This window comes from Ahaetulla prasina, chromosome 5 (assembly GCF_028640845.1).
Source record: "Ahaetulla prasina isolate Xishuangbanna chromosome 5, ASM2864084v1, whole genome shotgun sequence".
NCBI classification, from domain to species: Eukaryota; Metazoa; Chordata; class Lepidosauria; order Squamata; family Colubridae; genus Ahaetulla; species Ahaetulla prasina.
In genome coordinates, this window is record NC_080543.1 from 1,404,800 (window position 1) to 1,428,117 (window position 23,318).

The window sequence follows — 23,318 nt, forward strand, 5'->3', positions numbered from 1 at the left end:
TCAACAAACAATTATTTTCCAGAAAAAAACATTCATTCCCAATAAATTAAAAAGGTCCATTTCCTGGTATGGAGTTTTAAAAAGGGAGGGGTCTCCCTGTGGGTGTCCCACCCCAACTGGGCAGGAGAGGTGGTGAGGGCGTCACTCCGTGGGGGGCTCCAGCAGGAAGGGCGAGGTGACAGCGTGGGCCTGGGCAATGGCCGCCAGCTCCTTGAGGAACTCGCTGAAGATGACCGCGCAGTAGACAGCGTTCTTCACCCGTAGCGCTTCGCTCTGCTTCTCAGCAGAGCCGCGGAAGAGGGAGCTGCCCGAGAGCGCCTGCAGCACCTGGCCTTCACGCACGTGCTGCAGGGCCAGCTGGGCGGCCTGGCGGGCCCGTGTGGGACTGTTGGTGTGGCGCATGATCAGCTCCCCGATGGTGGGCTTCCGGCTCTTCACTGGCGGGAGAGTGAGCATGAGTCAAGACCGGCAGCCTTATGGCCAGTGGACAAAGGCTGAGCTTCCCCAAGGCCCCCGGCCCCGACTCCCCCCAGCAAGCAACGACAGCTGTCCCAGGGGAGCCCCCCCTAGCCACACCCAACGAGCCCCAGGTGCCCTTTCTCCCCCTTGCCGAGTTCCCATGGGCAGATCCCCGGCCATGCCCAGTGTTGCTCACCGAGGGCCTCGGGGCGGCGCAAAGGGGGCGGGGGGTTGGTGGCGTCGGGGGTGTCCGGCCTGGCCCGGGCAATCAGGTATTTCCTGGCCTTGAAGAGCAGCGAGGGGAAGTCCTCTTGGCTGGCCGCGAAGCCCTCGATTTTGTTCTTCACAGAGCCCAGGACCTGCAGGAGGGGGGAGAAGAAGCCAGGCCCTCAGCCACCTTCCGCAGGGAGGGCCAGGTGGCACCCCTCCCCACAGGCTGCAGGGCTACCTGGAGGAGGGACTTGACGCTGGGCTGGAAGACCATGTTGGTGTTGAGCAGGAAGGACCTCAGGAGGGGCTGCGGGTAGCAGGCGAGCTGAGCCAGCAGCCCCGTCAGCAGGAAGTTGACGTAGAGTGAGTTCTGTAGCATGTTCTCCAGCTTGGCCAGCAGGATGGCCAGAAAGGGGCCTGTAGACATGGGTGGCTGTCAGGTGGGTGGACTGAGACATGGGCCCATCCCAGGCCCTGGGCTGCTGCACAGGAAGGCCCAGGGGTAGGAAGGGGACTCATCCTGCCTCTTGGCTGGCCTATACCGGACCCGAGGGCCAGCCTGAGATGGGAAGGACCCTTCCCCTTTGCTGTCCCACACGGGCCTGGAACTACCATAAAGCTGCCCATTGATGGCAACCCAGAAGACTTCATGCTCCCTGGCCAAATAATCAGGCAGCAGCTTCCATTACAAGGGCCATTGAAGAAACGAACTTCCCAAAGGTTTGCAAGAGTCTTTCCTGGGATGCCAACGGACACTACAAGGCGGGTAAGAAAAACCGCACCTGGGGGGTCCTGGGGAAAGAAACTCACCGGTGAATGGCTGGCTAGGAGGCTGCCCCAAGGCCCGGGGGGGGCTGATGATGATCTGGGACAGGGGGTCAGCAGATAGGACGGGGGCCAAGCCCTCAGGGCAGGAGGAAAAGCGGTGGTAGGCTTCCTCTTCCTCCCGGGAAAGTGGTTCAGGTCCGGATGGGGAGTCCAAGCCAGGGTCTTCCTCAGTTCGGCCCCCATTGGCCATCTCATCCTGCAGCTGACACAGTTCCCGGTGGAACTCCTCAACCGTCAGCGGCCCCCCGTTCTCCAGAGGGGCCTGGCTCAGCCCCTCCTCTGCAAGCAAGTCCAGGCAGGAGGCACCTTCCCAAAGATTGGGGGACGGGACTGACCCATTCTTCAAGGGGCCCTCCGGGGGGCACCAGCGGCCCTTCTTGATGCCGGCGTCCATGTGGGCCCCATTAAGCAGAGAGAGCTTATCTTTGGTGTCCGCAGGTGGGGCATTGCTGGGTGGCAAACCATCAGGGGCCCCTTCTAAACTTGCCCCCCGCTTTTTAGTCCGAGGGGAGGCAGGTGCAGGGTCTGGCAGGGGCCCCCTGGGATGGACGCATGCGTTGGCTGCCGAGGAGGCACCCGGAGGCAGAGCTAAGCTGACAGCATTGGGCTCCTCCCCATCATAGGGGGCTGACCAGACGCGACAGGCACGGACGCAGAGGTCGATGTTGAGCCGCGCATCCCGTAGGTATTCCAGGTAGTTCCCTTCCAGCTCCGAGACCTCCTCCCACCTGCCAGGACGGTGACCAGGGCTACCCACAGGCGTCCCTGGAGAGTGGGGGGTGGCACTGGGGGCCTCCATGCTGAAGCTGGACTGGCGGGTGAAAAAGGAGATGCGAGACGGCGTGGAGGGCCTGGGGACGGTCACCACGGAGGAAGAGTCCACGCTGGGGCTGCCTTGGCCTGGGGACATGGAGGAGGAGGGTCAACCAAGGTCCCAAAGCTGGTCCAGGAGGGAGCCCTTTTGGGGAGGCTCTCCCCACCCACCCCCCGGCCTCCTCCGGACACAGCCCAGCCTCACCCTTGGACCAGGCTGCCCGTTCCTCCTCCTGTTCAGGGATGGGCAGGCTCTCTGGGCAGCAACAGCGAGGGATCAGCGAGAGGAACTTGGCAGCAGCCTTGCCATACAGGTCCAGCTCCTTGACCGCTCTCTTCTGGCTTAGCATGACGTGGCTGCAGGGGATCAGGTACCTGGGGGGGAGGGGGGGCGGACAGCAGCTGGTAGGTTAAGAACCTGCAGGATGCTTAGAGGCCCACCAGGGGGAGCTCCTCTTCCAGAGATTCCAAGCAAAGGAAGGGGTGCCTGGGCAACTGTCCTAAGGGGAGCAATTTTTCGCCCCCACCCCCACCCCCACCCCCGCCACCCCCCCACCCCCACCCCCGACCCCGCAAAAGACCGGAAGCCATTCACTTCCCCTTCCACACAAAGAAGACCTCTCTGCCCCACCCTTGGTGGGCAACAGGTCTTGCCTACTGGGTAAAGCAGCCCTTTCATGGCGGGGGTGGGGAGGTGTCCCCCGAAGGGGGATTCTCCCCTGCAAGGAGCCCCCAGTACCTCAGCACCAGCTGCAGCAGGACATCCTCACAGTGCAGGCCGATCAGCGTCCGGAAGAGGCTGAGGGAGACCATGCAGAGCTGGGGGAACAAGGGGAAGGGGCAGAATTAGAGGAAGAGAGGAAGCAGCCCTCCCTTCCGAGGTCCTCTCCCCCCCCCCCACACACACACACACTGAACTAGGTAAAGGCCCCAGGCTCCCACCACCACCCTGGTCACTGCAGGCCTTCTTGCAACCCTGAGCTATGAAGCCATTCTGGTAAGCTGAGCTGCTGCTCCTCGAGGGGTGTTGGGGAGGTGAAGGGGGTCTCTCTCTTCTGGAGACTGACTTGGGGGTGAGGAATGTCTGTTTTCAGCCTTCCTGTGTTCCTCCCAGCCTCCATCGTGTGGAAGCTGCATGCCCCCCCCACTACCAGTGCCCATGCCAGGTTGGTCGCCTCACCCGGGAATTACTGGCGATCCGTGCCACCAGCGTGTCCAGGATGGTGCTGCTGTCATGGTGGTGGAGCAGCAGGAAGCACAGGAAGGTCTTTAGTAGGGCCGTCTCACTGATGCTGCGCAGGAAGAGGTCCAGGTAGGCTGTGCTGGCGATCATCTCTTCGATGGACGTCTGTGGACAGAGGGATCTCAGCAAAGGCACCGCCCCCCTGAAGCCTGCAGCTGGAGGACCCAAGGCCCATCTCCACTCGGGCACTAGCACCACCACCCTACGATGGCTCCTCTGTGGCAGAATCTCTGGGTGCCTCATCACATCCCGTAGACAAAGCACCAGGTGCCCTGCCCTCCTGCTGCCAGGAATCAAAGCCCATGCGAGGCAGTTTGTCCAGGGGGCATCCGCCCTCTTTCGAAAGGGAGAGAAGCCTCATCCTCACCTTGTGCAAAGCCGGGCCCATAACTGGCACCAGGAATCCATTGTGGATATAATCCACCAGCTGCTTCTGGACCAGTGGGTGGGCCACCTACAAGGAAAAGGGGCAGGAGTCAGAAAGGGTGCCCAGGACCACCAAGAGAAGGAGAAGCAAGTCAGAGCTGCTGGGGAAGACCCACAAAATACCTCAGGAAGGGCAGTTGCCTCTCCCACAAGCTCACCCCCCCCCAAATACATCAGGGAGGGGGACTCATAGGAAGAAGGGCTTGATGTCCTACCTGCGGGGGGAGGGAAGCAAGGAAGCTGGACAGGGGCCCTATGTAAAACGTGGGAGGGGCAGGATCCACAGCGACCAACATGAGTGAAGGCCACGCCGGCAGAGGCGGTGCCTAGCCGTGTTTGCACATGGACAGCAAGAGACCCCACCCCGCACCCCTCTGAGCTGCTCTTGGGGGGGGTGTTACTGCTCCCACATTCCTCCAGATTCCGCAAGAGCTGAACCGCAGGACTCTGCTCAGCTCTCCAGGCGAGACCTTCTAGGCGAGATCTGCTCAGGGTTTGAGGTGGCTTTTGGATGTCCTTCTCTCCCCTCCCCCCACCCCAGCTCTCCTGCTGGACAGCAGCCTTACCTGGATGACCGCATTGCAAAACTCCAAGGAGTTCATGAAGAGGACCAGCGACGGGACCCCGATCCAGTCCTCCCGGCGCAGGAAGTGCCAGTCATCCCCACGGACTTCAAGTTTGCGGGGTAGTGAGGAGTAGAGGGCGCTCAGTCCTGTAGCCAGAACCTGGGTGGGGATTGAAGATAATAATAATAATAATAATATTTTAATTTGTATACCGCCCTTCTCCCGAAGGACTCAGGGCGGTGCACAGCCAGAATAAAATACAAAAAACAACACATACAATAATAAGAACAACCCTTAAAAAACATATTGAATTGGCCAAATTTAAAATTTAAAATACAATATCACAAAAATTTGAAACCCGTAAAATCAAGGGCCTCTGGTGGCTCAGACTGGTAAGACAGTCTGTTATTAACACAGCTGCTTGCAATTACTGCAGGTTCAAGTCCCACCAGGCCCAAGGTTGACTCAGCCTTCCATCCTTTATAAGGTAGGTAAAATGAGGACCCAGATGGTTGGGGGCAATAAGTTGACTTTGTATATAATATACAAATGGATGAAGACTATTGCTTGACATAGTGTAAGCCGCCCTGAGTCTTCGGAGAAGGGTGGGATATAAATGCAAATAAAAAAAAATAAAAATAAAAAAAAAGTTAAAATTCTAAAAATTCAAGCCAGTCCAGCAAGGCGGAATAAATAAGTTTTAAGTTCGCGGCGAAAGGTCCTGAGGTCAGGTATTTGTCGAAGTCCAGGGGGAAGTTTGTTCCACAGGGTCGGAGCCCCCACAGAGAAGGCCCTCCCCCTGGGGGCCGCCAGTCGACAATGCTTGGCTGACAGCACCCTAAGGAGTCCCCCTCTGTGAGAACGCACCGGTCGCTGGGAGATAGAGGATGGCAGTAGACGGTCCCGTAGGTATCCCGGTCCTAAGCCATGCTGTCATAATGCGGGGGGGGGGAGGCATAATCAGGTCAGGCTTTTAAAACTATAGCAGATCTTTCATTTCATTTCACAGGGAAGAACGCTGCAAAAAGTGTCCGCATGGCTGTGTGATGACGGACAGAGTGGGACCAGCTGCCTGCCTGCCTGCCTACCTGATGTGCCCCTCTGGTGGATGGGGAGACAGAACATCTCCCCCCCGCCCCGTGCATGTTTCTCACCCTTGGTCACCTGAGGAAGACGCCTGGACTTCCAATTCCTAAAACTTCCCAGGCAACAAAGAGTCTCTCTTGTTCCATCCAGGATGCTGATGAGAGCTGCCCCCCTACCCCGGCTCAAGCGTTCCCGTGTCCTGGTGCCTGCCTAGGGACAAGAAGCTGCCCAAGGCCCTGCAGAGCATGCCAAGCCTCATCTGGAAGAGGGGAGGAGGCAGACGGCCTTCCCCAGTTGGGGGTGACAAACAGACAGTCAATGCCCCCCCCCAATGCCTGTGTGGGCTGACTACTGGAGCCTCTGGGCCCCCTTACGGGAAGCACCTCCACAGTCTGAGCAGCATCTGACAGATGGGCACAGCCAGGCAAGTGCAGAGTCGGCACGCCAAGCCTGCTGACCGACCCTGCCACTCCTGGCATAGACGAGGGTCTGCCAAATGAGCCCATGGAGGAAGCACGGCCCAGAGACAACGAGCAGCGTCTTTGCTATTTCTGGCCTGACATTTCAAGTCTCTTCTCCTCCCTCCAAAGCCTGCAATTCTGGGTGCCCACATTCGCTGCTAAAACTGGCTCACCACTCAATACAACAAGGTACAAATATAACCGAAACCTCAACTCAAAATAATGCAGAAGCCTGAAAAAATAATGGGATTAACATAACCACTTTAGGACAGCTGTTAAAAATAATAATTTAAACACCGCCACAAGGCGGTCATTGAATTTGGAATGAAAGCTGTAGGCTACTTTGCAAGGGCCGAGAAAGGGTCCGAAAGGCAGCTGAGTGCCAACCAAATCAGCAGAGCGACAGGCGTTGACGCCTCCCCTGGGCTGGCAGGGAAAGAATACGCCGAAGGTGATTTCTGTGGCCTTACCGGGCAGAAGTAGGAGTGTTCCGTGATATAGCGTGCGACGGTCCGGCTGCCGGATGACACAGCCATGAGCAGGAGCAGTGCGTCCCGCGCCTGCTGGCCCACGACCCCCTCGTGGTGGATGTAGGGGATGAGGAGGGAGAAGAGCAGCAGGTGGGGGGGTCCCTGCTCGGAGGGGCTGTGGAAGAAGAGCTCCAGCAGCGGGGGGTCCCGGGCCACAGAGACACATAGCTGGTTCAGCAGCAGCACCAGATTGGTCTCCAGCAGGGGCGAGGCCGGCTCAGCGCACAGGGCCAGCAGCCGCAGCAGGGGGGCCACCACGCCCTTCTGGTGCAGCAATGGCTGGTGGGCCTGGCTGATCAGCATCTCAAACAGCTTCAGCAGCTCCACCTTGCGCTCCTCGGGCACCTCCCACTGCAGGTGCCAGCCCAGCAGGTGCTCCAGGACGTTCTCCGAGACCGCAAACTCCAGGATGGGCCCCATCGCCGGCTCGGCACGTGGGCGCTCCTCTGCCAGTAGGGTCACCATCTGGTAGGTGTTGTTGCGCACAGCACTCAGGTCATCCGCGGCCCCTGGGGCCACATGGGGCCCGCGCTTCTCCAGGATCCTCAGGACCTACCAGGAGAGGAAAGGTGTCAGGCTGTTCCCTCTCCTGCTGTGTCCCCTGACTTGAGGAGGATCTCTTGCACACTCATCCGGTCTGCTCCGCACACACACTGGCTGAGGTCCCGTGCTCCACTGCCCCTTCGCGCTGCCCCTGGCTACCCAAAGACACTCACCTGGGCCACTCACCTGAGTCACTCACCTGAGCCCAGTGGTTCTTGAAGACCATCAGGCAGGTTTCGGGGTCCGCCATCACGGGGCCCTGTAGGCTGGCGCCGCGGCTCGCCCTTGGCCCAGCTGCCGCTCGGGGGTTCAGTTTGCTCAGCCAGCTCATCTTCTCCATGGAGAGAGGCCTCCCAGACCGGAACAGCAGGGTGGGGGGCTGCAGGCAGGTCAAAGGTGGCCTCACGTGAGGCAGAGCAGGTGAGGGCAAGCCGCCAGTCTCCTGGCTGGGGCATCCATGTCGCTACAAACGCTGTGCCAAGCTGCAAACACGAGAGACAGAAAGCGGGCTGTGAGTGGGCAGAGGGGGACCCCCAATTGTTCGTGCAGAAGGCCCTCCAGGGCTGGAGAATCAGAACTCCAGAAAGCAGACCCACCAGGCAAGGAAGGGGGCAGATACAGCTGGCAGGCAAATGATTTGGGCGCCTTTGCAGGTGGGCACCAGCTGCTTCCAACCCCAAGAGTGGACGGAAGCCCTGCAAAGCCTTTGCTGACCCTAACCCTTCAGAAGAGTAGAAGAGACCCTTGCACGGGGTGGGGGGAGGGAACAGATGGTCACAGCAGCCTTCCTAGGCTACAACTCTCCTCCCTGGGGAAGCCCAGTTTCTCAGGCAGAAGAGGGCTCTCCCAAGATGCTCACCATCCCCCCCAAGCCATTTGGACTGCCAAGGCTGCCTGTTCGTAAGGAGCAGGGCATCCAGCATCGTAGCCCCAGAACAGGAACCACAGCTGCCAAGTTCACAGTGATAAGCAAAGAGGAGATGCCGGGTCTTTGCCATTCAATGCTTCTGCATGTTCTGTTATCACAAGCTGAACTGAGGCTCAGAAACCACTTCCTAAACATCATTCTGCCAACGGGCAGTGCTAGAGTTTATTGACAGTTAGTGCCAAGCTTTGAAATGGCCTCTCAGACCAGCTGGAAGGGCTCCTTTCCTCATTCAGGGCACACCACAGGCTGGTCCCTACTGACAAGGCAGATGCCCTCGATGCCCAAAAAACCACCCCAGAGAAGCAGGAGTGATTTGCTCCCAACACCTGAAATGGAGCCCGTACACAAAGAGGTTGAGGGACCGATCTCCCCATGTCCAGGAGCCAGAAGGCCCCCAAGCTCAGGGAGAGCTGGGCTTCCTAAGCCAAGAGGACCGCCTGATCTGCCAGCCAACAGCAGCTCCGTGACTGCTCTGGCAGAGATCTCGGCTGCTTCATCAACTGCCAGCTGGACCTGCCAGGAAGATGGTCTCGGCTCCTTTGAAGTCTAGCATGGCCCGTTGGTAAGGACCAGCAGCCATCGCCAGCAGAGGATCAATGTGGGGTTAGCCCCATCGGCCCTGAGCTGCTGCAGCGGGGAAGTGAGCAGGATGGCCATGACTCCAGTTCAGCTCTTCTCCCCACAAGGTTGTGGGAAGCCAGAGAGCATGGGGAGAAGGCCTGGCTGTGCATCCCAGGACAGAAAGGCACCACCAGCTGCTAATGCGGCAAGAGGAACTGGTTGGCTCTGCCACCACCAAAAACCAGGACAGCCTTCAGAGTTGTGCCACCGAGAGGGTGCCATGAGGCATGACCCACATCCACCAGCCTAGGCCAAGGAACAGGCAGGGCAGGGGCACACTCAACGGGCCGAGAAGGATGGCAAAAATGCAGCATCCGCTTGCAGATCTGGGTCAGAACTGCAACCTCACCCCTGCACTCTGTAATCGTACCAGTCTGCCTTGGGGGAGGAGGAGGAGGGGGAGCACTTGGGGGGGGGGGAAAGTGAAAGTTTAGAAAGTGGAGCTGCCTGCCCCACATGGCATTTGAAGGCCACTCCAGCATTTGAAGGCCAATCCGGGATGGGAGGAATGCGGATGCAAGCCAGTCAGGGCGGCTGTTTCCAACGGATCTTCTTTGAAATTGATTGGATGGTGGGGGAACAGTGATGGGAAGAGTCTAAGTGGGGAAAAATTTGCACTCCTGTGTTTCACTTGGCTTCTAATAAACCACTGATGATGTTACTTAGATGCTCAAGCTGAGGCAGCACGTGGGCCACCTTCAAGTGTGCCAAAAGAGGAGAGGCAGGGGGCATCAAAACAGGGCGTTTAGGCTGGGACCTTCCACTCGGCTTGGGATTCCCTGAGTTCCCCTCACCCACCCCAGGGATGGGCTTGCCGCAAGGCCCCCTCGAAAGGTCCTCCCGTTGCAACCAGCCAGCCCCGGTCCAAGTGTGCCAGTTATGGGAGAAGCTGACCCCCGTCTTGCAGGCCCCGATCCTGTTTACATCTCAATTCCTTGGCCTGCCCAGGCATAGGGGGCAGCTCAGGATCCCGGCTTCAGCAATCGGGCGAGGGGAACAATTGGCACGAGGATGCTGGCAGGGAGATGCCCTTTGAGCCGAGACCAACCAGCTGCCCCTCTCAACTCCAGGTAAGGCCCAGAAAGCTGCATGATTTCAACTGACCCAGGAGTGTGACTTTCAAAAAAAGGTCCTGTTGCAAAGCATCTAAGTAGATATTATAACTAAGTCTCACTGATGTATTTTTACGCAGGGTGCAACATTCAAGGAAACCTGTAGAAACACAAGCTTGAAATGGAAGTGGGATGCAAACACTGTTCGTGGGAGTCATGTTCCAGCATTTACGGTAATCCTTAAGCAGAGGTGTCCACCCCCCACGCAGAACATCCGTGAAAGGGCCCCTTGACCTTGGGTCTATGGATCATGAAAGCTTCTCACATGCACCAAAACAGCCACGAATATGAAGTTCAACTAAGCTCAAGCTGAGAACACCAAAGACCCCCCCACACCTTAAAAGAACCCCGTTTTGAAAACCTCCCTCCTTTATCCCAAGGAGCCGGATCCAAACCACACCCCACCACAACGGGAGGGAGGGAGGTCTGGCGAGCCCTCTGGATTCACAAGCCTTCCCTGACATTAACACCAAAGTCAGTTTCTACTGCAATCTGAGGGCTGAAGGAAAGGGGGGTGGGGGGTTGCTCATAGCAAGACATCCAATAGCCAGTGGGAGCTAAGCACCCTCTCCACTGGGCAAGGGTAGGGCGGCCCAGGAAGGCCCAGAGCTCGCCCACAGCAGCCACTTGGCCAAGGCCACCTGGAGAGCCAGGGAGAGGCACTCCTCCACTCCGTGGGGCACTGAGGGACAAAGCCATCCCAGAATTTCCCAGGCCACGAGAAACAGGGGCTGGGCCAAGATCTGCCGAGTGGGGGCAGCAGCAACACCCCAGGGCCACCAGCCCGTGAGAGACTCCCCAGCACCCGACAGCTGGGCTCTGCCTTAAGGTGCCACAACATGCCCAGCCCTCCTGCCAGACCTGCCCCCACCCCAACCTCCTTCCAGGGTCACCGGCTTTCCCACCCCGGGACAGACTCCATCCCTCCCCAGCAGGGGCTTGTAGAAGTGGCCGACTGGAACCCTTACTAAGACCTCCCCATCCCCAACATGGGGCAGGCGTCCCCTACGCACACTCACCCGCTGCCAGGACAAGAAGGCGGAAGCAGCTGCTTGGCCGTCTCTTTGGACTTTGTCCCTTCCTGGAGCCAGGCGGGCACTACCAGGAGCCCCGAGGAGGCAAGTGCAGATCGAGGCAGGAGAATGGCCTCCCTTAAAGCCCCCCCCCCATCTGACTGGACATGAAGGTGCTGAAAGTCCTTAGCCAGGACCCAGAGAGCAGGAGGGGCACCTGCTTTCTGGCCTTGCAGAGATGCCCCAGCAAACTGCAGCTGAGCCAGCCACAGTGCCCGGTCCAAGGAAAGCCCAAAAGAAGCCAATCTCTGTTTAACTCCAGACAAGCACAAGGCCTTCCAACACCAGCCATTGAAGACCACCAGCCGAGCCTCGGTCCAAACCATCCAGGCGGGGAGCTCTTGCCAAGGGCAGGCAAGAGGGGGGCCCAACCCAGGCAGAGAGGAGGGAGGACGGCCCTGCTCGACATCAGCACCCAGCCAGAAAGGCAAGTCAACACTGGGGCTTTGAACCGAAGCCTTGTTTCAATGGATGGGAAAATGTACCTGGTGGTGCCCACTTCTTTTCACTTGGCCCCATCACCGCTGCCTCGGTTGTGCTTCTAGGAAGGGTAGTTAGTGATGTTCACCTGCACATGAGGTGATTGTTAAACAGTATGGAGGCTGGGTTCCCTGCCACCTAAAAGCCGTCCATTCCAAAATGGGCATCTCTGAGTCCTCAGAGGCCTCGCTTGTGGTCTTGGCGGGCACCTTCCCACCCACCCCCTTAAATGAGGGTTTCCCCCTGCTCCCCATGCAAAGTGATTCCCACATTCCTGCTGGTGAGAAAGTGCCCTGTCTGGGCCAGCTGTCCTGGGTGGCAGAAAAGACTAAAGGCCACCACAGCTCATGCCTTCTTTGGAGCTGCTCCAGAGACCAGCTAGAATCAGCAGAAAGACCCCCCCTCCCAAGGCTGACCCAGCCATCCCCCTTCTCTACCCTTCCAGCTGCTCTCTTTTGGTTCTCCCCACCCCACCCCCACCATTGCAAGGCAAGGAAAAACCACACCTGAGTCTGCACCACCACAGATGGGGGTGAGGGCTGCAGTTCTTCCCATGGGGGGAGGGCGGGTTTATAATGATGTCTGGGGAGGCCAATCTTCACAGGGGCTCCCTATACCTTCCTTGATCCCAGGCATCAGAGCAAAGGGGGAGGGGGGTTGCCAAAGAAATACCCCACAGGGTTGAAGCTAAACTAGTTTGGAGGCTGGAATTCACTCAATGCACCCATCCCTTGACCTGGCTAAGGAAGCAGATCCTGGCAGTCGGGGTTCAGGGTGACATTGATCTGATCACTCTCCCTCTGCCCAGTCTACTCCACAGGGCTGTTGTGTAGGGGGGCACCGGAAGAGGAAACGCTACACAAGGTGCCTTGTGGTGCCCCAGAGAAAAAGGAAATCTGAAACAAGCCAATAAATGGTGGCTGCTTTTCCAGAATGCCAAGCTCTCAGCCAATCGCTTGGACTTTGAAGGACGCCTCCGGTGTCTGAGCTGTTCAACGTATTGATAAAGGAGCTGGACGATTCTCAACAAAACCCAGGGTTTATGTGGGAAGGAGCAGGGTTGTGAATTATGTTTCCAGGAAGCAGGGATACAGGACCAGCAGCTGCTCCTCTGGAAAGGACTTGGGCATTTTGGTGACTTCCAGCTGAGCTAAGCCAACCACGTGATGCAGCTGCAAACAAAGCCAATACAATCCGACAACGCACCAAGAGCAGCCTTGTTCCTTTCTCTCTTCTGCAGCTCAGACCCCACCTAGAATTGTAAGGGGGTCCCAGATGTGGGGAGGGACCCTGGCAATCTGAGGTCCCCTCAGGGAGGGAGGAAGGACAATAAGGGCCACGGAGGAAGAGGTGAGAGGTCAGCTGGAGGCCCCGGGGCAGAGGGGGAGGCCCGGTTGCTCTTCCAAAAGGACTGCCGAATGACCAAGGAGCCTCAGCAGGAGGCTCAAGGAAGCCCATTTCACACGAGGGAGCTGGCCTGCCTTGCCCTGTCAGCACCTGAACTGAGCCTGGATGAGCATCATTTTTGGGTGCTGTTTGATGGGGGTCAGATTAGATGATCTCCAAGATACCGTCAAGGCCAGGAGCCTTCCCCATGCAAAGCAAAGTGGGGAAAGGAAGGAGTGCTTAAAAGCACCCCAATATCCCTCCTTGGGGATTTGGGTGAGGGAAGTGTGCCCCCCACCAGATGACTCCTGTCTCTCAAATGGGATTTTGCTGGAAGAGTCTGGCACCCATCAGGATGTGGCAGCCAGAACTATGCCAAGTTTGTGTTTGTGGGCTTCCTGTTACTTCCCCAGATTAATTCATCTGTTGGAAGCAGCCAAATTCTGGGGCACAAAAGATGCACACACACACACAATCTATCCCCCAGGTCAGCTTGGTTGGCAGCTGTTCTCCAGGACAGCCCCACCCCTCTCGGGCTGATCCCAGGGACAGGGCTTCTGCCAGTAGGTGCTGCCCACCAGGGCCCACTGACTTACTGGCAGACCCACCTGGAGGCTGTAGCAACATGCGCGCGCACACACACAAAAGATGGCATCATCTTGTCTCCCTTGACCCAGATGCGTAAGGCTGGGCAAGGGGGGGCAGAGAGAATCCCGGGGGGGGGGAACAAGCTCTCCTCCAGGCAAACACTGGCAGCAGACCACTACCCCCACGGCCAAATGGGCTCTCCTTCCCCCAAGATCCAGCAGAAGGTAAGCAGGCCCAGTCCAGCTGTCCCTCTCCCCAGGATAGCCCCCTCCCTACTGCACATGTAGGATACTTCCTGCCAGTTGCAGCTCTTCTCCCAAAATTGTGGGTTCCCCCTTTGGTGCAAGTCACCCCAGGTTCCCCCAGGCAGAAGCTGAGGATTGTGGGGTAGGAAGAGGAGCAGCTTCCTACAAGAGCATCACCCCTTATCATTCAGCAGGGGGCTGATCTGCCCCTCCAGCAACCGCTGCCCTCCCTCCAAGTAGAATGCCCTTGGCAGAAGCTGCCAGTCAAAGTGCTCAGAGGAGCCCTATCTGTGTGTGAGTCGTAGAAGCAGCATGAAGGGTCCCAACTGAAGGCACAGGCAGAGGGGATCCCACTTCCCCATATTTAGGGGGGGAGGGGACAGCCTAGAGGCCATCTGTCCCCACACTTCCTCCCTGCAAACCAGCAGCCCAAGTGGTGCCAATCGTGTAGGTGTCCCTAGGAGTGGAGCAGCTCCTGCCCCACAGCCTGCGGAGAAGTTGGGGCTGAGAAAACTCAGAGCTGCACCCCTTCTGCAGGAGGAGCCTCCCCACTCAAAAACCTTCTCCTCAAGAACCAATATAAAATGTTTTATAGATGGCACATGCCTCCTGAAAAGTTGGCAAAAATGTTTAAAGATAAATCAGCTAAATGTTGGAAATGCCACCAGACACCAGGATTGTATTATCATATGTGGTGGACGTGCCCAGAAGCGAGAAATTATTGGATTAAAATTAAAACATGGTTAGAAGAAATGATACAACAACATATGGATTTAAAATCTGAACTGTTCCTATTGGGTATCTTACAGAGAAATTTAGTAAATATAAATATAAATATATATATATATATATATATAGGTCTTTGGTTGTTCGGGTTTTCTCCCGTGTAAAATTGGAAGTGTCTTGGCGACGTTTCGACGAAGTCTCATTCGTCATCTTCAGGCTTCAACCGTGCTTCTGGGAGCAATGTGTGATCGCAGCTGTTTCTTCCTTTTAACTGCTAGTGGGGTTTGAACTGATTGGGTGGGAGCTTGGCTGTGCTCTGATTGGATGGGGTTTTCTGTGCTCTGATTGGCTGGGGTGTGTCCTGTGTTGGTGGGGGCTTGGTTGTGCTCAGTCTAATCTGTGCTGCAGGGGATTTGAGCTGGTGAGCTGCACTGCTGCTGTTTGGCCGTGTTCGTGGTCGTGCTACATCTTCGTAGTGGGTGTCAGTCTGCTGCATGTATGGATTGGAGGGTTTGAAGTGGCTAATGTTGCAGCTGCGGTCTGGCTTCTGGTCCTTGGTCGTGCTTCCTGATCAGTGTGGGTTTGGGTGTGCTTTCTGGGAGGATGTGTGGTGGTGACATCCTGTGTGGACCTCGTGAGTGTGGGTCTGGTGTCATTCCTCGTGTTAGGGACACGTTTGTCAATAAGGGCAGGTTTCAAATGGCTGGTAGGCGGAGGTATCATCTCGTTTGTTCATGCTGTGTGGGCGTTTTTCTATCTCGATGGCTTCTCTGATTATTCTGTTGTTAAAGTGTTCAGTTTTGGCGATAGTTCTGGTCTTTTTAAAGTCAATATCGTGTCCTGTGACTTTAAAGTGTTGGGCCAGGGAAGTTAGTTCCTCTTTTTGAATGAGTTCTTGTGTTCTTCAATCGTGCACTTATTCTTCTGTTGGTTTGTCCAATGTATGTGGTGGGGCAGGCGGTGCATGGGATTTCATATACTCCTTGATTTTCTAACTCAATTTTGTCTTTGGGGTTTCTTAGGATGGTGGATATTTTTTGGTTTGTGCAGAATGCTGTCTTGATGTTATGTTTGTGGAGGATCTTGCTGATTCTGTCTGTGGTGCCTTTTATATATGGGAGGAGGGCTGTGCCATTTTCTTGCTCTCTGTCTTGGGTTTTAGTGGGGGGTTCGTAATCTTATTTCTCTGGAATCCATTGGATGTTAGTACGTTTGTGAGAGTGTGTAGTTCGGTTTTAGGTGTTGTTCGTTAGTTAAGCATTTTGTTCTAGAGATGGGTGTCTTGGCTAGGGAGTTGATCTGTGCTGGGTGGTGGTGTGAGAGTGCATGCAGATAGCGGTTTGTGTGTGTTTTCTTCTGGTAGATGGTGTGTCCTAGGGAGCCATTGGGTTTCTTGTAGACTAAGACATCTAGGAAGGGAAGTTGGTTGTTAACTTCTGTTTCCATGGTGAACTGTATTTTGGGGTGTAGGCTATTGAGGTGTGTGAGGAAGTTTTCAATGTTTTCTTTCCCGTGTGGCCAGATTATGAAGGTGTAGTCATTATCTGAGCCAGAGTTTGGGTTTGTGATCAGATTTTTCTAGTGCTTGGGTTTCAAAGTGTTCCATGTAGAGGTTGGCAATGACAGGTGAGAGGGTGATCCCATGGGTGCGCCTTCTATTTGTTTGTATTTTGTCCGTTATAGATGAAGTATGTGTTGGATAGGCAGTGGTTGGTCAGATCTAGGATGTGCTTGGGGGTTATATTTGTTTTGGATAGCTGTCAAGGCTTCTTTGATTGGCACTTGGGTGAAGAGGATATGACATCAAAGCTCACGAGTAGGTCGCTGGGCTGTAAGTTTTGTTTCTTTATGATCTCTATGAACTGGAATGAGTTTTTCGTGTGAGCGATGGATTCTGCATAGGGCTGTAGTTGTTTGGCGAGAAATTTGGCTAGGTTTTGTAGAGGTGAGCCTATGGAGCTGACTATGGGTCTGAGTGGGGTTCCTTCTTTGTGTATCTTGGGAGGCCGTAGAGCTTAGGGCATCTGGATGATTTCTCTCTGGGAATGATTCTTTGTTGGATTTCTTCGCTGATGGGGAGGCTTTTATTTTGGATCTAGTGGTTTTCTAGGTAGGTGGTGGGGTCTGTTTTAGGGGCTTGTATGCAGGGTCTTGGAGTAGGTTGGTTAATTTGGTTTGGTAGTCAGATGTGTTCATAACCACCGTGGCGTTGCCCTTGTCTGCTGGTAGGATTATTATGCTGGTATCTTTTTCAGGTTAAGTAGTGCTGTCTGTTCCTCTTTGGGTAAGTTGCTTTTGGATTGAAGCTTGGAGGATCCCATCTGAGATGTTATGCACTGTTTGTTTGTAACATCTCAGATAGGATCCTCACCAAAGCTGAAACCGATGTCCTTCCAAAGGATTCAACTTTGCAGTCACTCCCAAAATACATCCCCACTGAGACCATTATATGCGGAGTTGAAACCAGCCTGACCAAAATCAACCCCGATGACGCTAACAAAATCAGACTCGAAATCACCAACATCCTGCAGCAGCAAGCCACCCAAAAGCAACTTACCCAAAGAGGAACAGACAGCACTACTTAACCTGAAAAAGATACCAGCATAATAATCCTACCAGCAGACAAGGGCAACGCCACGGTGGTTATGAACACATCTGACTACCAAACCAAATTAACCAACCTACTCCAAGACCCTGCATACAAGCCCCAAAACAGACCCCACCACCTACCTAGAAAACCACTAGATCCAAAATAAAAGCCTCCCCATCAGCGAAGAAATCCAACAAAGAATCATTCCCAGAGAGAAATCATCCAGATGCCCTAAGCTCACGGCCTCCCAAGATACACAAAGAAGGAACCCCCACTCAGACCCATAGTCAGCTCCATAGGCTCACCTCTACAAAACCTAGCCAAATTTCGCCAAACAACTACAGCCCTATGCAGAATCCATCGCTCACACGTAAAAACTCATTCCAGTTCATAGAGATCATAAAGAAACAAAACTTACAGCCCAGCGACCTACTCGTGAGCTTTGATGTCATATCCTCTTCACCCAAGTGCCAATCAAAGAAGCCTTGACAGCTATCCAAAACAAATATAACCCCCAAGCACATACTAGATCTGACCAACCACTGCCTATCCAACACATACTTCATCTATAACGGACAAAATACAAACAAATAGAAGGCGCACCCATGGGATCACCCTCTCACCTGTCATTGCCAACCTCTACATGGAACACTTTGAAACCCAAGCACTAGAAAATCTGATCACAAACCCAAACTCTGGCTCAGATACGTAGACGACACCTTCATAATCTGGCCACACGGGAAAGAAAACTTGAAAACTTCCTCACACACCTCAATAGCCTACACCCCAAAATACAGTTCACCATGGAAACAGAAGTTAACAACCAACTTCCTTCCTAGATGTCTTAGTCTACAAGAAACCCTATGGCTCCCTAGGACACACCATCTACCAGAAGAAAACACACACAAACCGCTATCTGCATGCACTCTCACACCACCACCCAGCACAGATCAACTCCGTAGCCAAGACACTCATCTCTAGAACAAAATGCTTAGCTGACGAACAACACCTAAAACCGAACTACACACTCTCACAAACGTACTAACATCCAATGGATTCCAGAGAAATAAGATTACCAAACTAATCCAAAAGAACCCCCACTAAAACCCAAGACAGAGAGCAAGAAAATGGCACAGCCCTCCTCCCATATATAAAAGGCACCACAGACAGAATCAGCAAGATCCTCCACAAACATAACATCAAGACAGCATTCTGCACAAACCAAAAATATCCACCATCCTAAGAAACCCCAAAGACAAAATTGAGTTAGAAAATCAAGGAGTATATGAAATCCCATGCACCGCCTGCCCCACCACATACATTGGACAAACCAACAGAAGAATAAGTGCACGATTGAAGAACACAAGAACTCATTCAAAAAGAGGAACTAACTTCTTCCCTGGTCCAACACTTTAAAGTCACAGGACACGATATTGACTTTAAAAGACCAGAACTATCGCCAAAACTGAACACTTTAACAACAGAATAATCAGAGAAGCCATCGAGATAGAAAACGCCCACACAGCATGAACAAACGAGATGATACCTCCCGCCTACCAGCCATTTGGAAACCTGCCTTATTGACAAACGTGTCCCTAACACGAGGAATGACACCAGACCCACACTCACGAGGTCCACACAGGATGTCACCACCACACATCCACCCAGAAAGCACACCCAAACCCACACTGATCAGGAAGCACGACCAAGGACCAGAAGCCAGACCGCAGCTGCAACATTAGCCACTTCAAACCCCTCCAATCCATACATGCAGCAGACTGACACCCACTACGAAGATGTAGCACCACCACGAACACGGCCAAACAGCAGCAGTGCAGCTCACCAGCTCAAATCCCCTGCAGCACAGATTAGACTGAGCACAACCAAGCCCCCACCAACACAGGACACACCCCAGCCAATCAGAGCACAGAAAACCCCCATCCAATCAGAGCACAGCCAAGCTCCCACCCAATCAGTTCAAACCCCACTAGCAGTTAAAAGGAAGAAACAGCTGCATCACACATTGCTCCCAGAAGCACGGTTGAAGCCTGAAGATGACGAATGAGACTTCACGAAACGTCGCCAAGACACTTCCAATTTTACACGGAGAAAACCCAACAACCAAAGACCTATATACAAACACCCGTGAAAACCTCAGAAAACAAATATATATATATATATATATATACATACATACATACATACATACATATATGTAGGTCTTTGGTTATTCGGGTTTTCTCCCGCGTAAAATTGGAATTGTCGGGAGAAACGGGAGAAAACCCGAATAACCAAAGACCTACATACAAACACCCGCGAAAACCTCAGAAAACAAATATATATATATGATTATACATGTTATAACTGCAGCGAAGATAGTTTTGCACAAAAATGGAAAACAGAGAAAATCCCTACAGAGGGAGAAGTAATTAGGAAAATATTGGAATGTGCAGAAATGAACAGATTAACTTTGGCAATTAAAGAAAAAAGAGGAAATGGAATGTTTTAAGGTATGGGGGCAATTCTATTAGAGAAGAGATATATATAAATGTATTAATATGTAAGAAATGTGTGAGAAATATTTAACAGATAAATGATAATGTTAAGATATGATAAATATTGGAGGAGCAAAAAGAAAACACAAAAGATGTACTCAGACGATACACTGAACGATTGACTATGTATTGTATATTTGTATAAAAAATAAAAAAAACTTTTTACAACAAAAAAAAAGAACTTTCTCCTCAACCAGAAATAGACTTTGCCAGAAGGAGAGCAGAGGGGAAGGTCTACCAAGGCCCCACTCAGAGGGTAAGTGATCCACAGGTCGCCTAGTGATACAAGGACTCCAAGAAAGAGGAACCCCACAAGTTGGGGGGGGGGGCAAGAGAGAAGCCCAGTCGTGGAGCAAGTCCTTCACTGGACTGCAACTAGGGACTTCTTGGGCACACACACACACACACACACTGCTTCACTCAGACAGGGGCTTCCAGGCACCTCCTTCCTCTCCTGGGCTCCCTTTGCACCAGATGGGCAGAGCAGAGCGGGCAGCCACAGGTCCCAGGAGGGCTTGGGTGGGAGGGGCAGGGAATGACAGCCACCCTTCGGCTCCTCAGCAGGGTCCTGCCTGCGCCCTCCGCACAGCCTGGAGGGGCCCCCAAGGAGGACAGGGAGAGCAACTTGACCTCCAGCCTCTTCCCGGGGGGGGGGGGGGCACAGCAACTCCGGTCCTGGATCCACCCACCGGCTGAGCCAAGGAGGAGCTGCATTTTCACAGCCTCTGGGCTAAATTTAGCTGCTTTTGCAAGGCGCTTGCCGGAGGGGCCGGCTGACCTTGGAAGAAGCAACAGCCGGGGGAACAGAGGCAGTATTGGAGGGGCTGTGGGGGCAGGAGCAGACAATCCCCCCAGGAAAAGCGGGGAAGAGAGCACTGCTTCAAAGGAAGCTTTCAGTCCGGGGATGGTGGCCTTCGCTCTGGGGGTTTTCCACCACAACCTCAGCCGCCACCCCCACCCCCGCCTCCACGCTGCCTCCCCAATCCTGTTTCTGACCCTCTGATTTGGAGAAGACCCCCAACCCACTTGGCTGCTTTTTGGCCTCCAGGAGAGGCTTTCTCCAGCTTCCCCACCCCCTCCCAAAAGAGGGCAAGGCATAACTCTCCTGAGCCCCTCCCCAAGCACAGCCACCCATGGAAGGAGGTAGAGGAGGTCTCCCCCTCTCACCTGAGAGGCCAGTCAGGGGATGTCCAGGCAGGCTGGCCACAGCAGCCCAAGCGCTGGCCGGACCCTCTCCCCCCCCCCCTTGCAGAAGCAGGGCAGCCTACCAGAGGCCTCCCCAGGCGGAAAGCTCCCTCTGAGGGGAGGAGGACGGCCCGGCCAGACGATGCCCGGCTGACTGCGGAAGGCTCTGCGGCCAGATAGGCTCACCCAAGAGGGGCGATACCCGGGCAGCGGCAGTTGCCTGGCAGCGGGCGCCTGATCGCAGCCCGAGGAGCGCAGCTTCAGCGCCACCGGAGCCGGCAGCCCCTCGGGAGCCCCATTGGCAGAGAGATGCCGCCCTGCCGAGCGCCCGAGCCCACCACAGCCCTTCGGGTCAGCGTCAGCCGTCCCCCGAAGCGAGAGCGGCAGGGACCCGCGGGGTCAGGAGACCCTCGCCCAGAAGGGACCATCGCGGAAGCCCGACAACCCAAAACCGAGCCGGGATGCAGAGGCTCCCGCTCCCCCGGGGACCCACTCTGCACCCGCAGCAGCCGCCTTCCTCGCAACTCCGACCCCAACGCGGACTGCCCCGCACCGCCGCCCCCAGCCGCCGATAAGACCCCTTTCTCGGTCGTAGGCAGCCTCTGTGTCCCGGCGGCCCGTCCAGTCTTCCCTCGGCCTCCCCGTCCAGCCACGATCGGGCGGCGAGCAAGCCGCAGGCGACCCCCAAAAGGACCGGGCTGCCCCTTTGCGGCAGGACGGAGGGAGCTGCCATCGCCGCAGCAAGCCAGCTTACACACGGCGGGCCCCTCCAGCCCAGCCCGGCGCAACGGGATGTGCGAAGCCGTGCCACCCCGGTTTGCAGCCCCGCCGCCCCCCCGGGACCCTCGGCGGGCTCCCCCAGGAGCAGCAGCGCCCCCGGCCCAGGGCCCGCTTACCCATCCGGGGGGGCGCCCGACGGAGCTCCTGTCCCGCACGCGCTGCAACTGGGGGAGAGAGGCCGGTCAGCTGGTCTCCCGCTTGCAACCCACCTCGCCCGCGCGGAGGCTGGCCGGGCTCGCTGCTCGCAGGCCCAGCCCGGAGAGGGAGGGGAGAGGGGCGGCCGGGGTCCCCAAGCCCCTCCCCGGCCGCACTGGGCGGCCTTACCTGGCTGCCGCCGCCGCCGCCGCCGCCATTTTCCCCGCGCCGCCGCCCGGCCAAGCCCCGCCCGCCGGGAGGAGCCCTCCCGCCGCAGTCTCCACCTCGGTCCGCCCCCACCTGCAGGTCCCGCCCCCACAGCGCCGGAGGCTCTCTCTGCACGCGCCCCGGGACAGTGCCGGCCGCCCCTCCGCGACTCAGCCGGCCAGGCGGTGGTTTTACGGGACCCGAAGGCAGCGCTCGGCCTCTCCTTCGAGCGGGGAAGCCCCGTTGCCTGGTTTTGTGGCCGCCTTTGGGTGCCGCGTGGATTGTGTGCCTCGTTGTGGGGGGCGGGGGGGCTCCACCAGTTACTGCAGTCAGTTGCTCTGGAGAGTGGCAGAGCCCCCTCTGATACGACGCTCGAGGGAACCCAGCTTTCTTAAGCAAGGCAAGGGAGCTGAATCTGCACAGCCTTGGGGGGACGTTCTTAACTGCGTGTGTTACGGGGTTCCACGCGAGGGGTGGGTGTCGATCCCAGGGATCACCTGCCAGCTCAACAGACAGCGGTTGGCCTGGTGCTTTGCCAACCCATGTGTTGCCGAGCAGTTGCCCTGACTGTGCAACCTTTTTCTGCAGAAGTTCCCTCCTAAGGCTGTGGAACCAGCACCCCCCACACCCGGCAGATGGCATCACATCCTGTGCTCTAAGGAAGTGGCCCTCAAGGCTGAATCACACCCACTTCTCCACCCTCCCCCAAGATGACCAAATGGCAGTAGCCTCAGGCCTTTCTGATGCAAGCGCCCCCCCCATACCTGGGCCAAGATGTCCATGGTCAATAGGGGGGGCTTGTACTGGCATCTGGGAAAGCTGCTTTGCTCAGGCAAAAAGAAGCCCCACCTCCCTCAAAAAACAGATGTAGTCTGCACTGCTCTTTTGGCCTGTTGACTTCCAGCTTTGCTTAAGGGGGAATTTTGGGGGCTACCTTCTTGCACCCTCATCAAGAGATTTCTTGAGTCTTCCTTGTTTCCATTTCTTGTTACAGCCCCATGGAACCAACACACACACACACACCCCGAAAAGCAGCTGCCACATGGGATACATCTACAGCCTTCCTGAAGAGAGATAAAAAAGGAACCCCCTCCCCAACCTCCAGGCCCTGAGGTAGAATCCATGGGACAGGCCCTGGGCCCTGATGCAGGGGAGAGGAGAAGGGGGCAACTCTAGGTAAACGTTCAAAGGCAGACACCCCCATCCATGTGTCCAGGAATGGCCACGGTCTTCCTAGCTATCACCCAGAAAAGGTGGGTGGTCTGAAGACCTTTGTGGAGGGAGAGGCAAGGGGGAGGGGCTGCTCCCTGGGAGACTGGAGGCAGATTGGACACAGCAAAAGGCTTGAGGGAAGACCCAGGGGAGAGGGGGCTGCCCTAAGAAAAGGGGCTCCGTCTGATCCTGATCAGCAAAGCAAGAACTCCCAGGAAGCAGCCAAAGGTCCAAAGTGCCCCTTGATCTTTCACCTGGTCAAGGCAGGGCTGAAGTCGAGGCTGGGGCCTGACAGGCACCACTGAGGGGGTTGGGGGGGGGCAGCCTCTC

General features: G+C 55.7%; 1 protein-coding gene across 5 annotated transcripts; it reads right to left on the reverse strand.

Moving 5' to 3' along the window:
• Positions 1 to 21,819, reverse strand: FHIP1B (FHF complex subunit HOOK interacting protein 1B). Of its 5 annotated transcripts, XM_058186101.1 has the most exons (13): positions 21,759 to 21,819; positions 21,551 to 21,598; positions 7,365 to 7,647; positions 6,563 to 7,174; positions 4,546 to 4,704; positions 3,921 to 4,007; positions 3,491 to 3,658; positions 3,050 to 3,129; positions 2,516 to 2,685; positions 1,480 to 2,397; positions 908 to 1,086; positions 656 to 818; positions 1 to 437 (listed from the first exon to the last, which is right to left on the reverse strand). In XM_058186101.1, exons 3-13 carry the CDS (start codon positions 7,503 to 7,505, stop codon positions 142 to 144), a joined length of 2,973 nt encoding a protein of 990 aa, XP_058042084.1. In that variant the 5' UTR covers positions 7,506 to 7,647; positions 21,551 to 21,598; positions 21,759 to 21,819; the 3' UTR covers positions 1 to 141. The 5 variants fall into 5 exon arrangements, with proteins under 5 accessions (XP_058042084.1, XP_058042086.1, XP_058042087.1 ...); XM_058186103.1 differs by lacking the exon at positions 21,551 to 21,598 and having other exon boundaries at positions 21,759 to 21,811; XM_058186104.1 differs by lacking the exon at positions 21,551 to 21,598 and having other exon boundaries at positions 21,644 to 21,772.
• Positions 21,820 to 23,318: the final 1,499 nt, after the last annotated feature.

Excerpts from the sequence above, each read along its gene's own strand:
- FHIP1B (XM_058186101.1), bottom strand. The coding sequence starts at position 7,505 with ATGGAGAAGATGAGCTGGCTGAGCAAACTGAACCCCCGAGCGGCAGCT. Across the intron at positions 3,659-3,920 it reads TGGGCCCGGCTTTGCACAAG|ACGTCCATCGAAGAGATGAT; the intron begins GTGAGGATGAGG and ends CTCTGTCCACAG. Across the intron at positions 2,398-2,515 it reads ACGGGCAGCCTGGTCCAAGG|GCCAAGGCAGCCCCAGCGTG; the intron begins GTGAGGCTGGGC and ends CCATGTCCCCAG.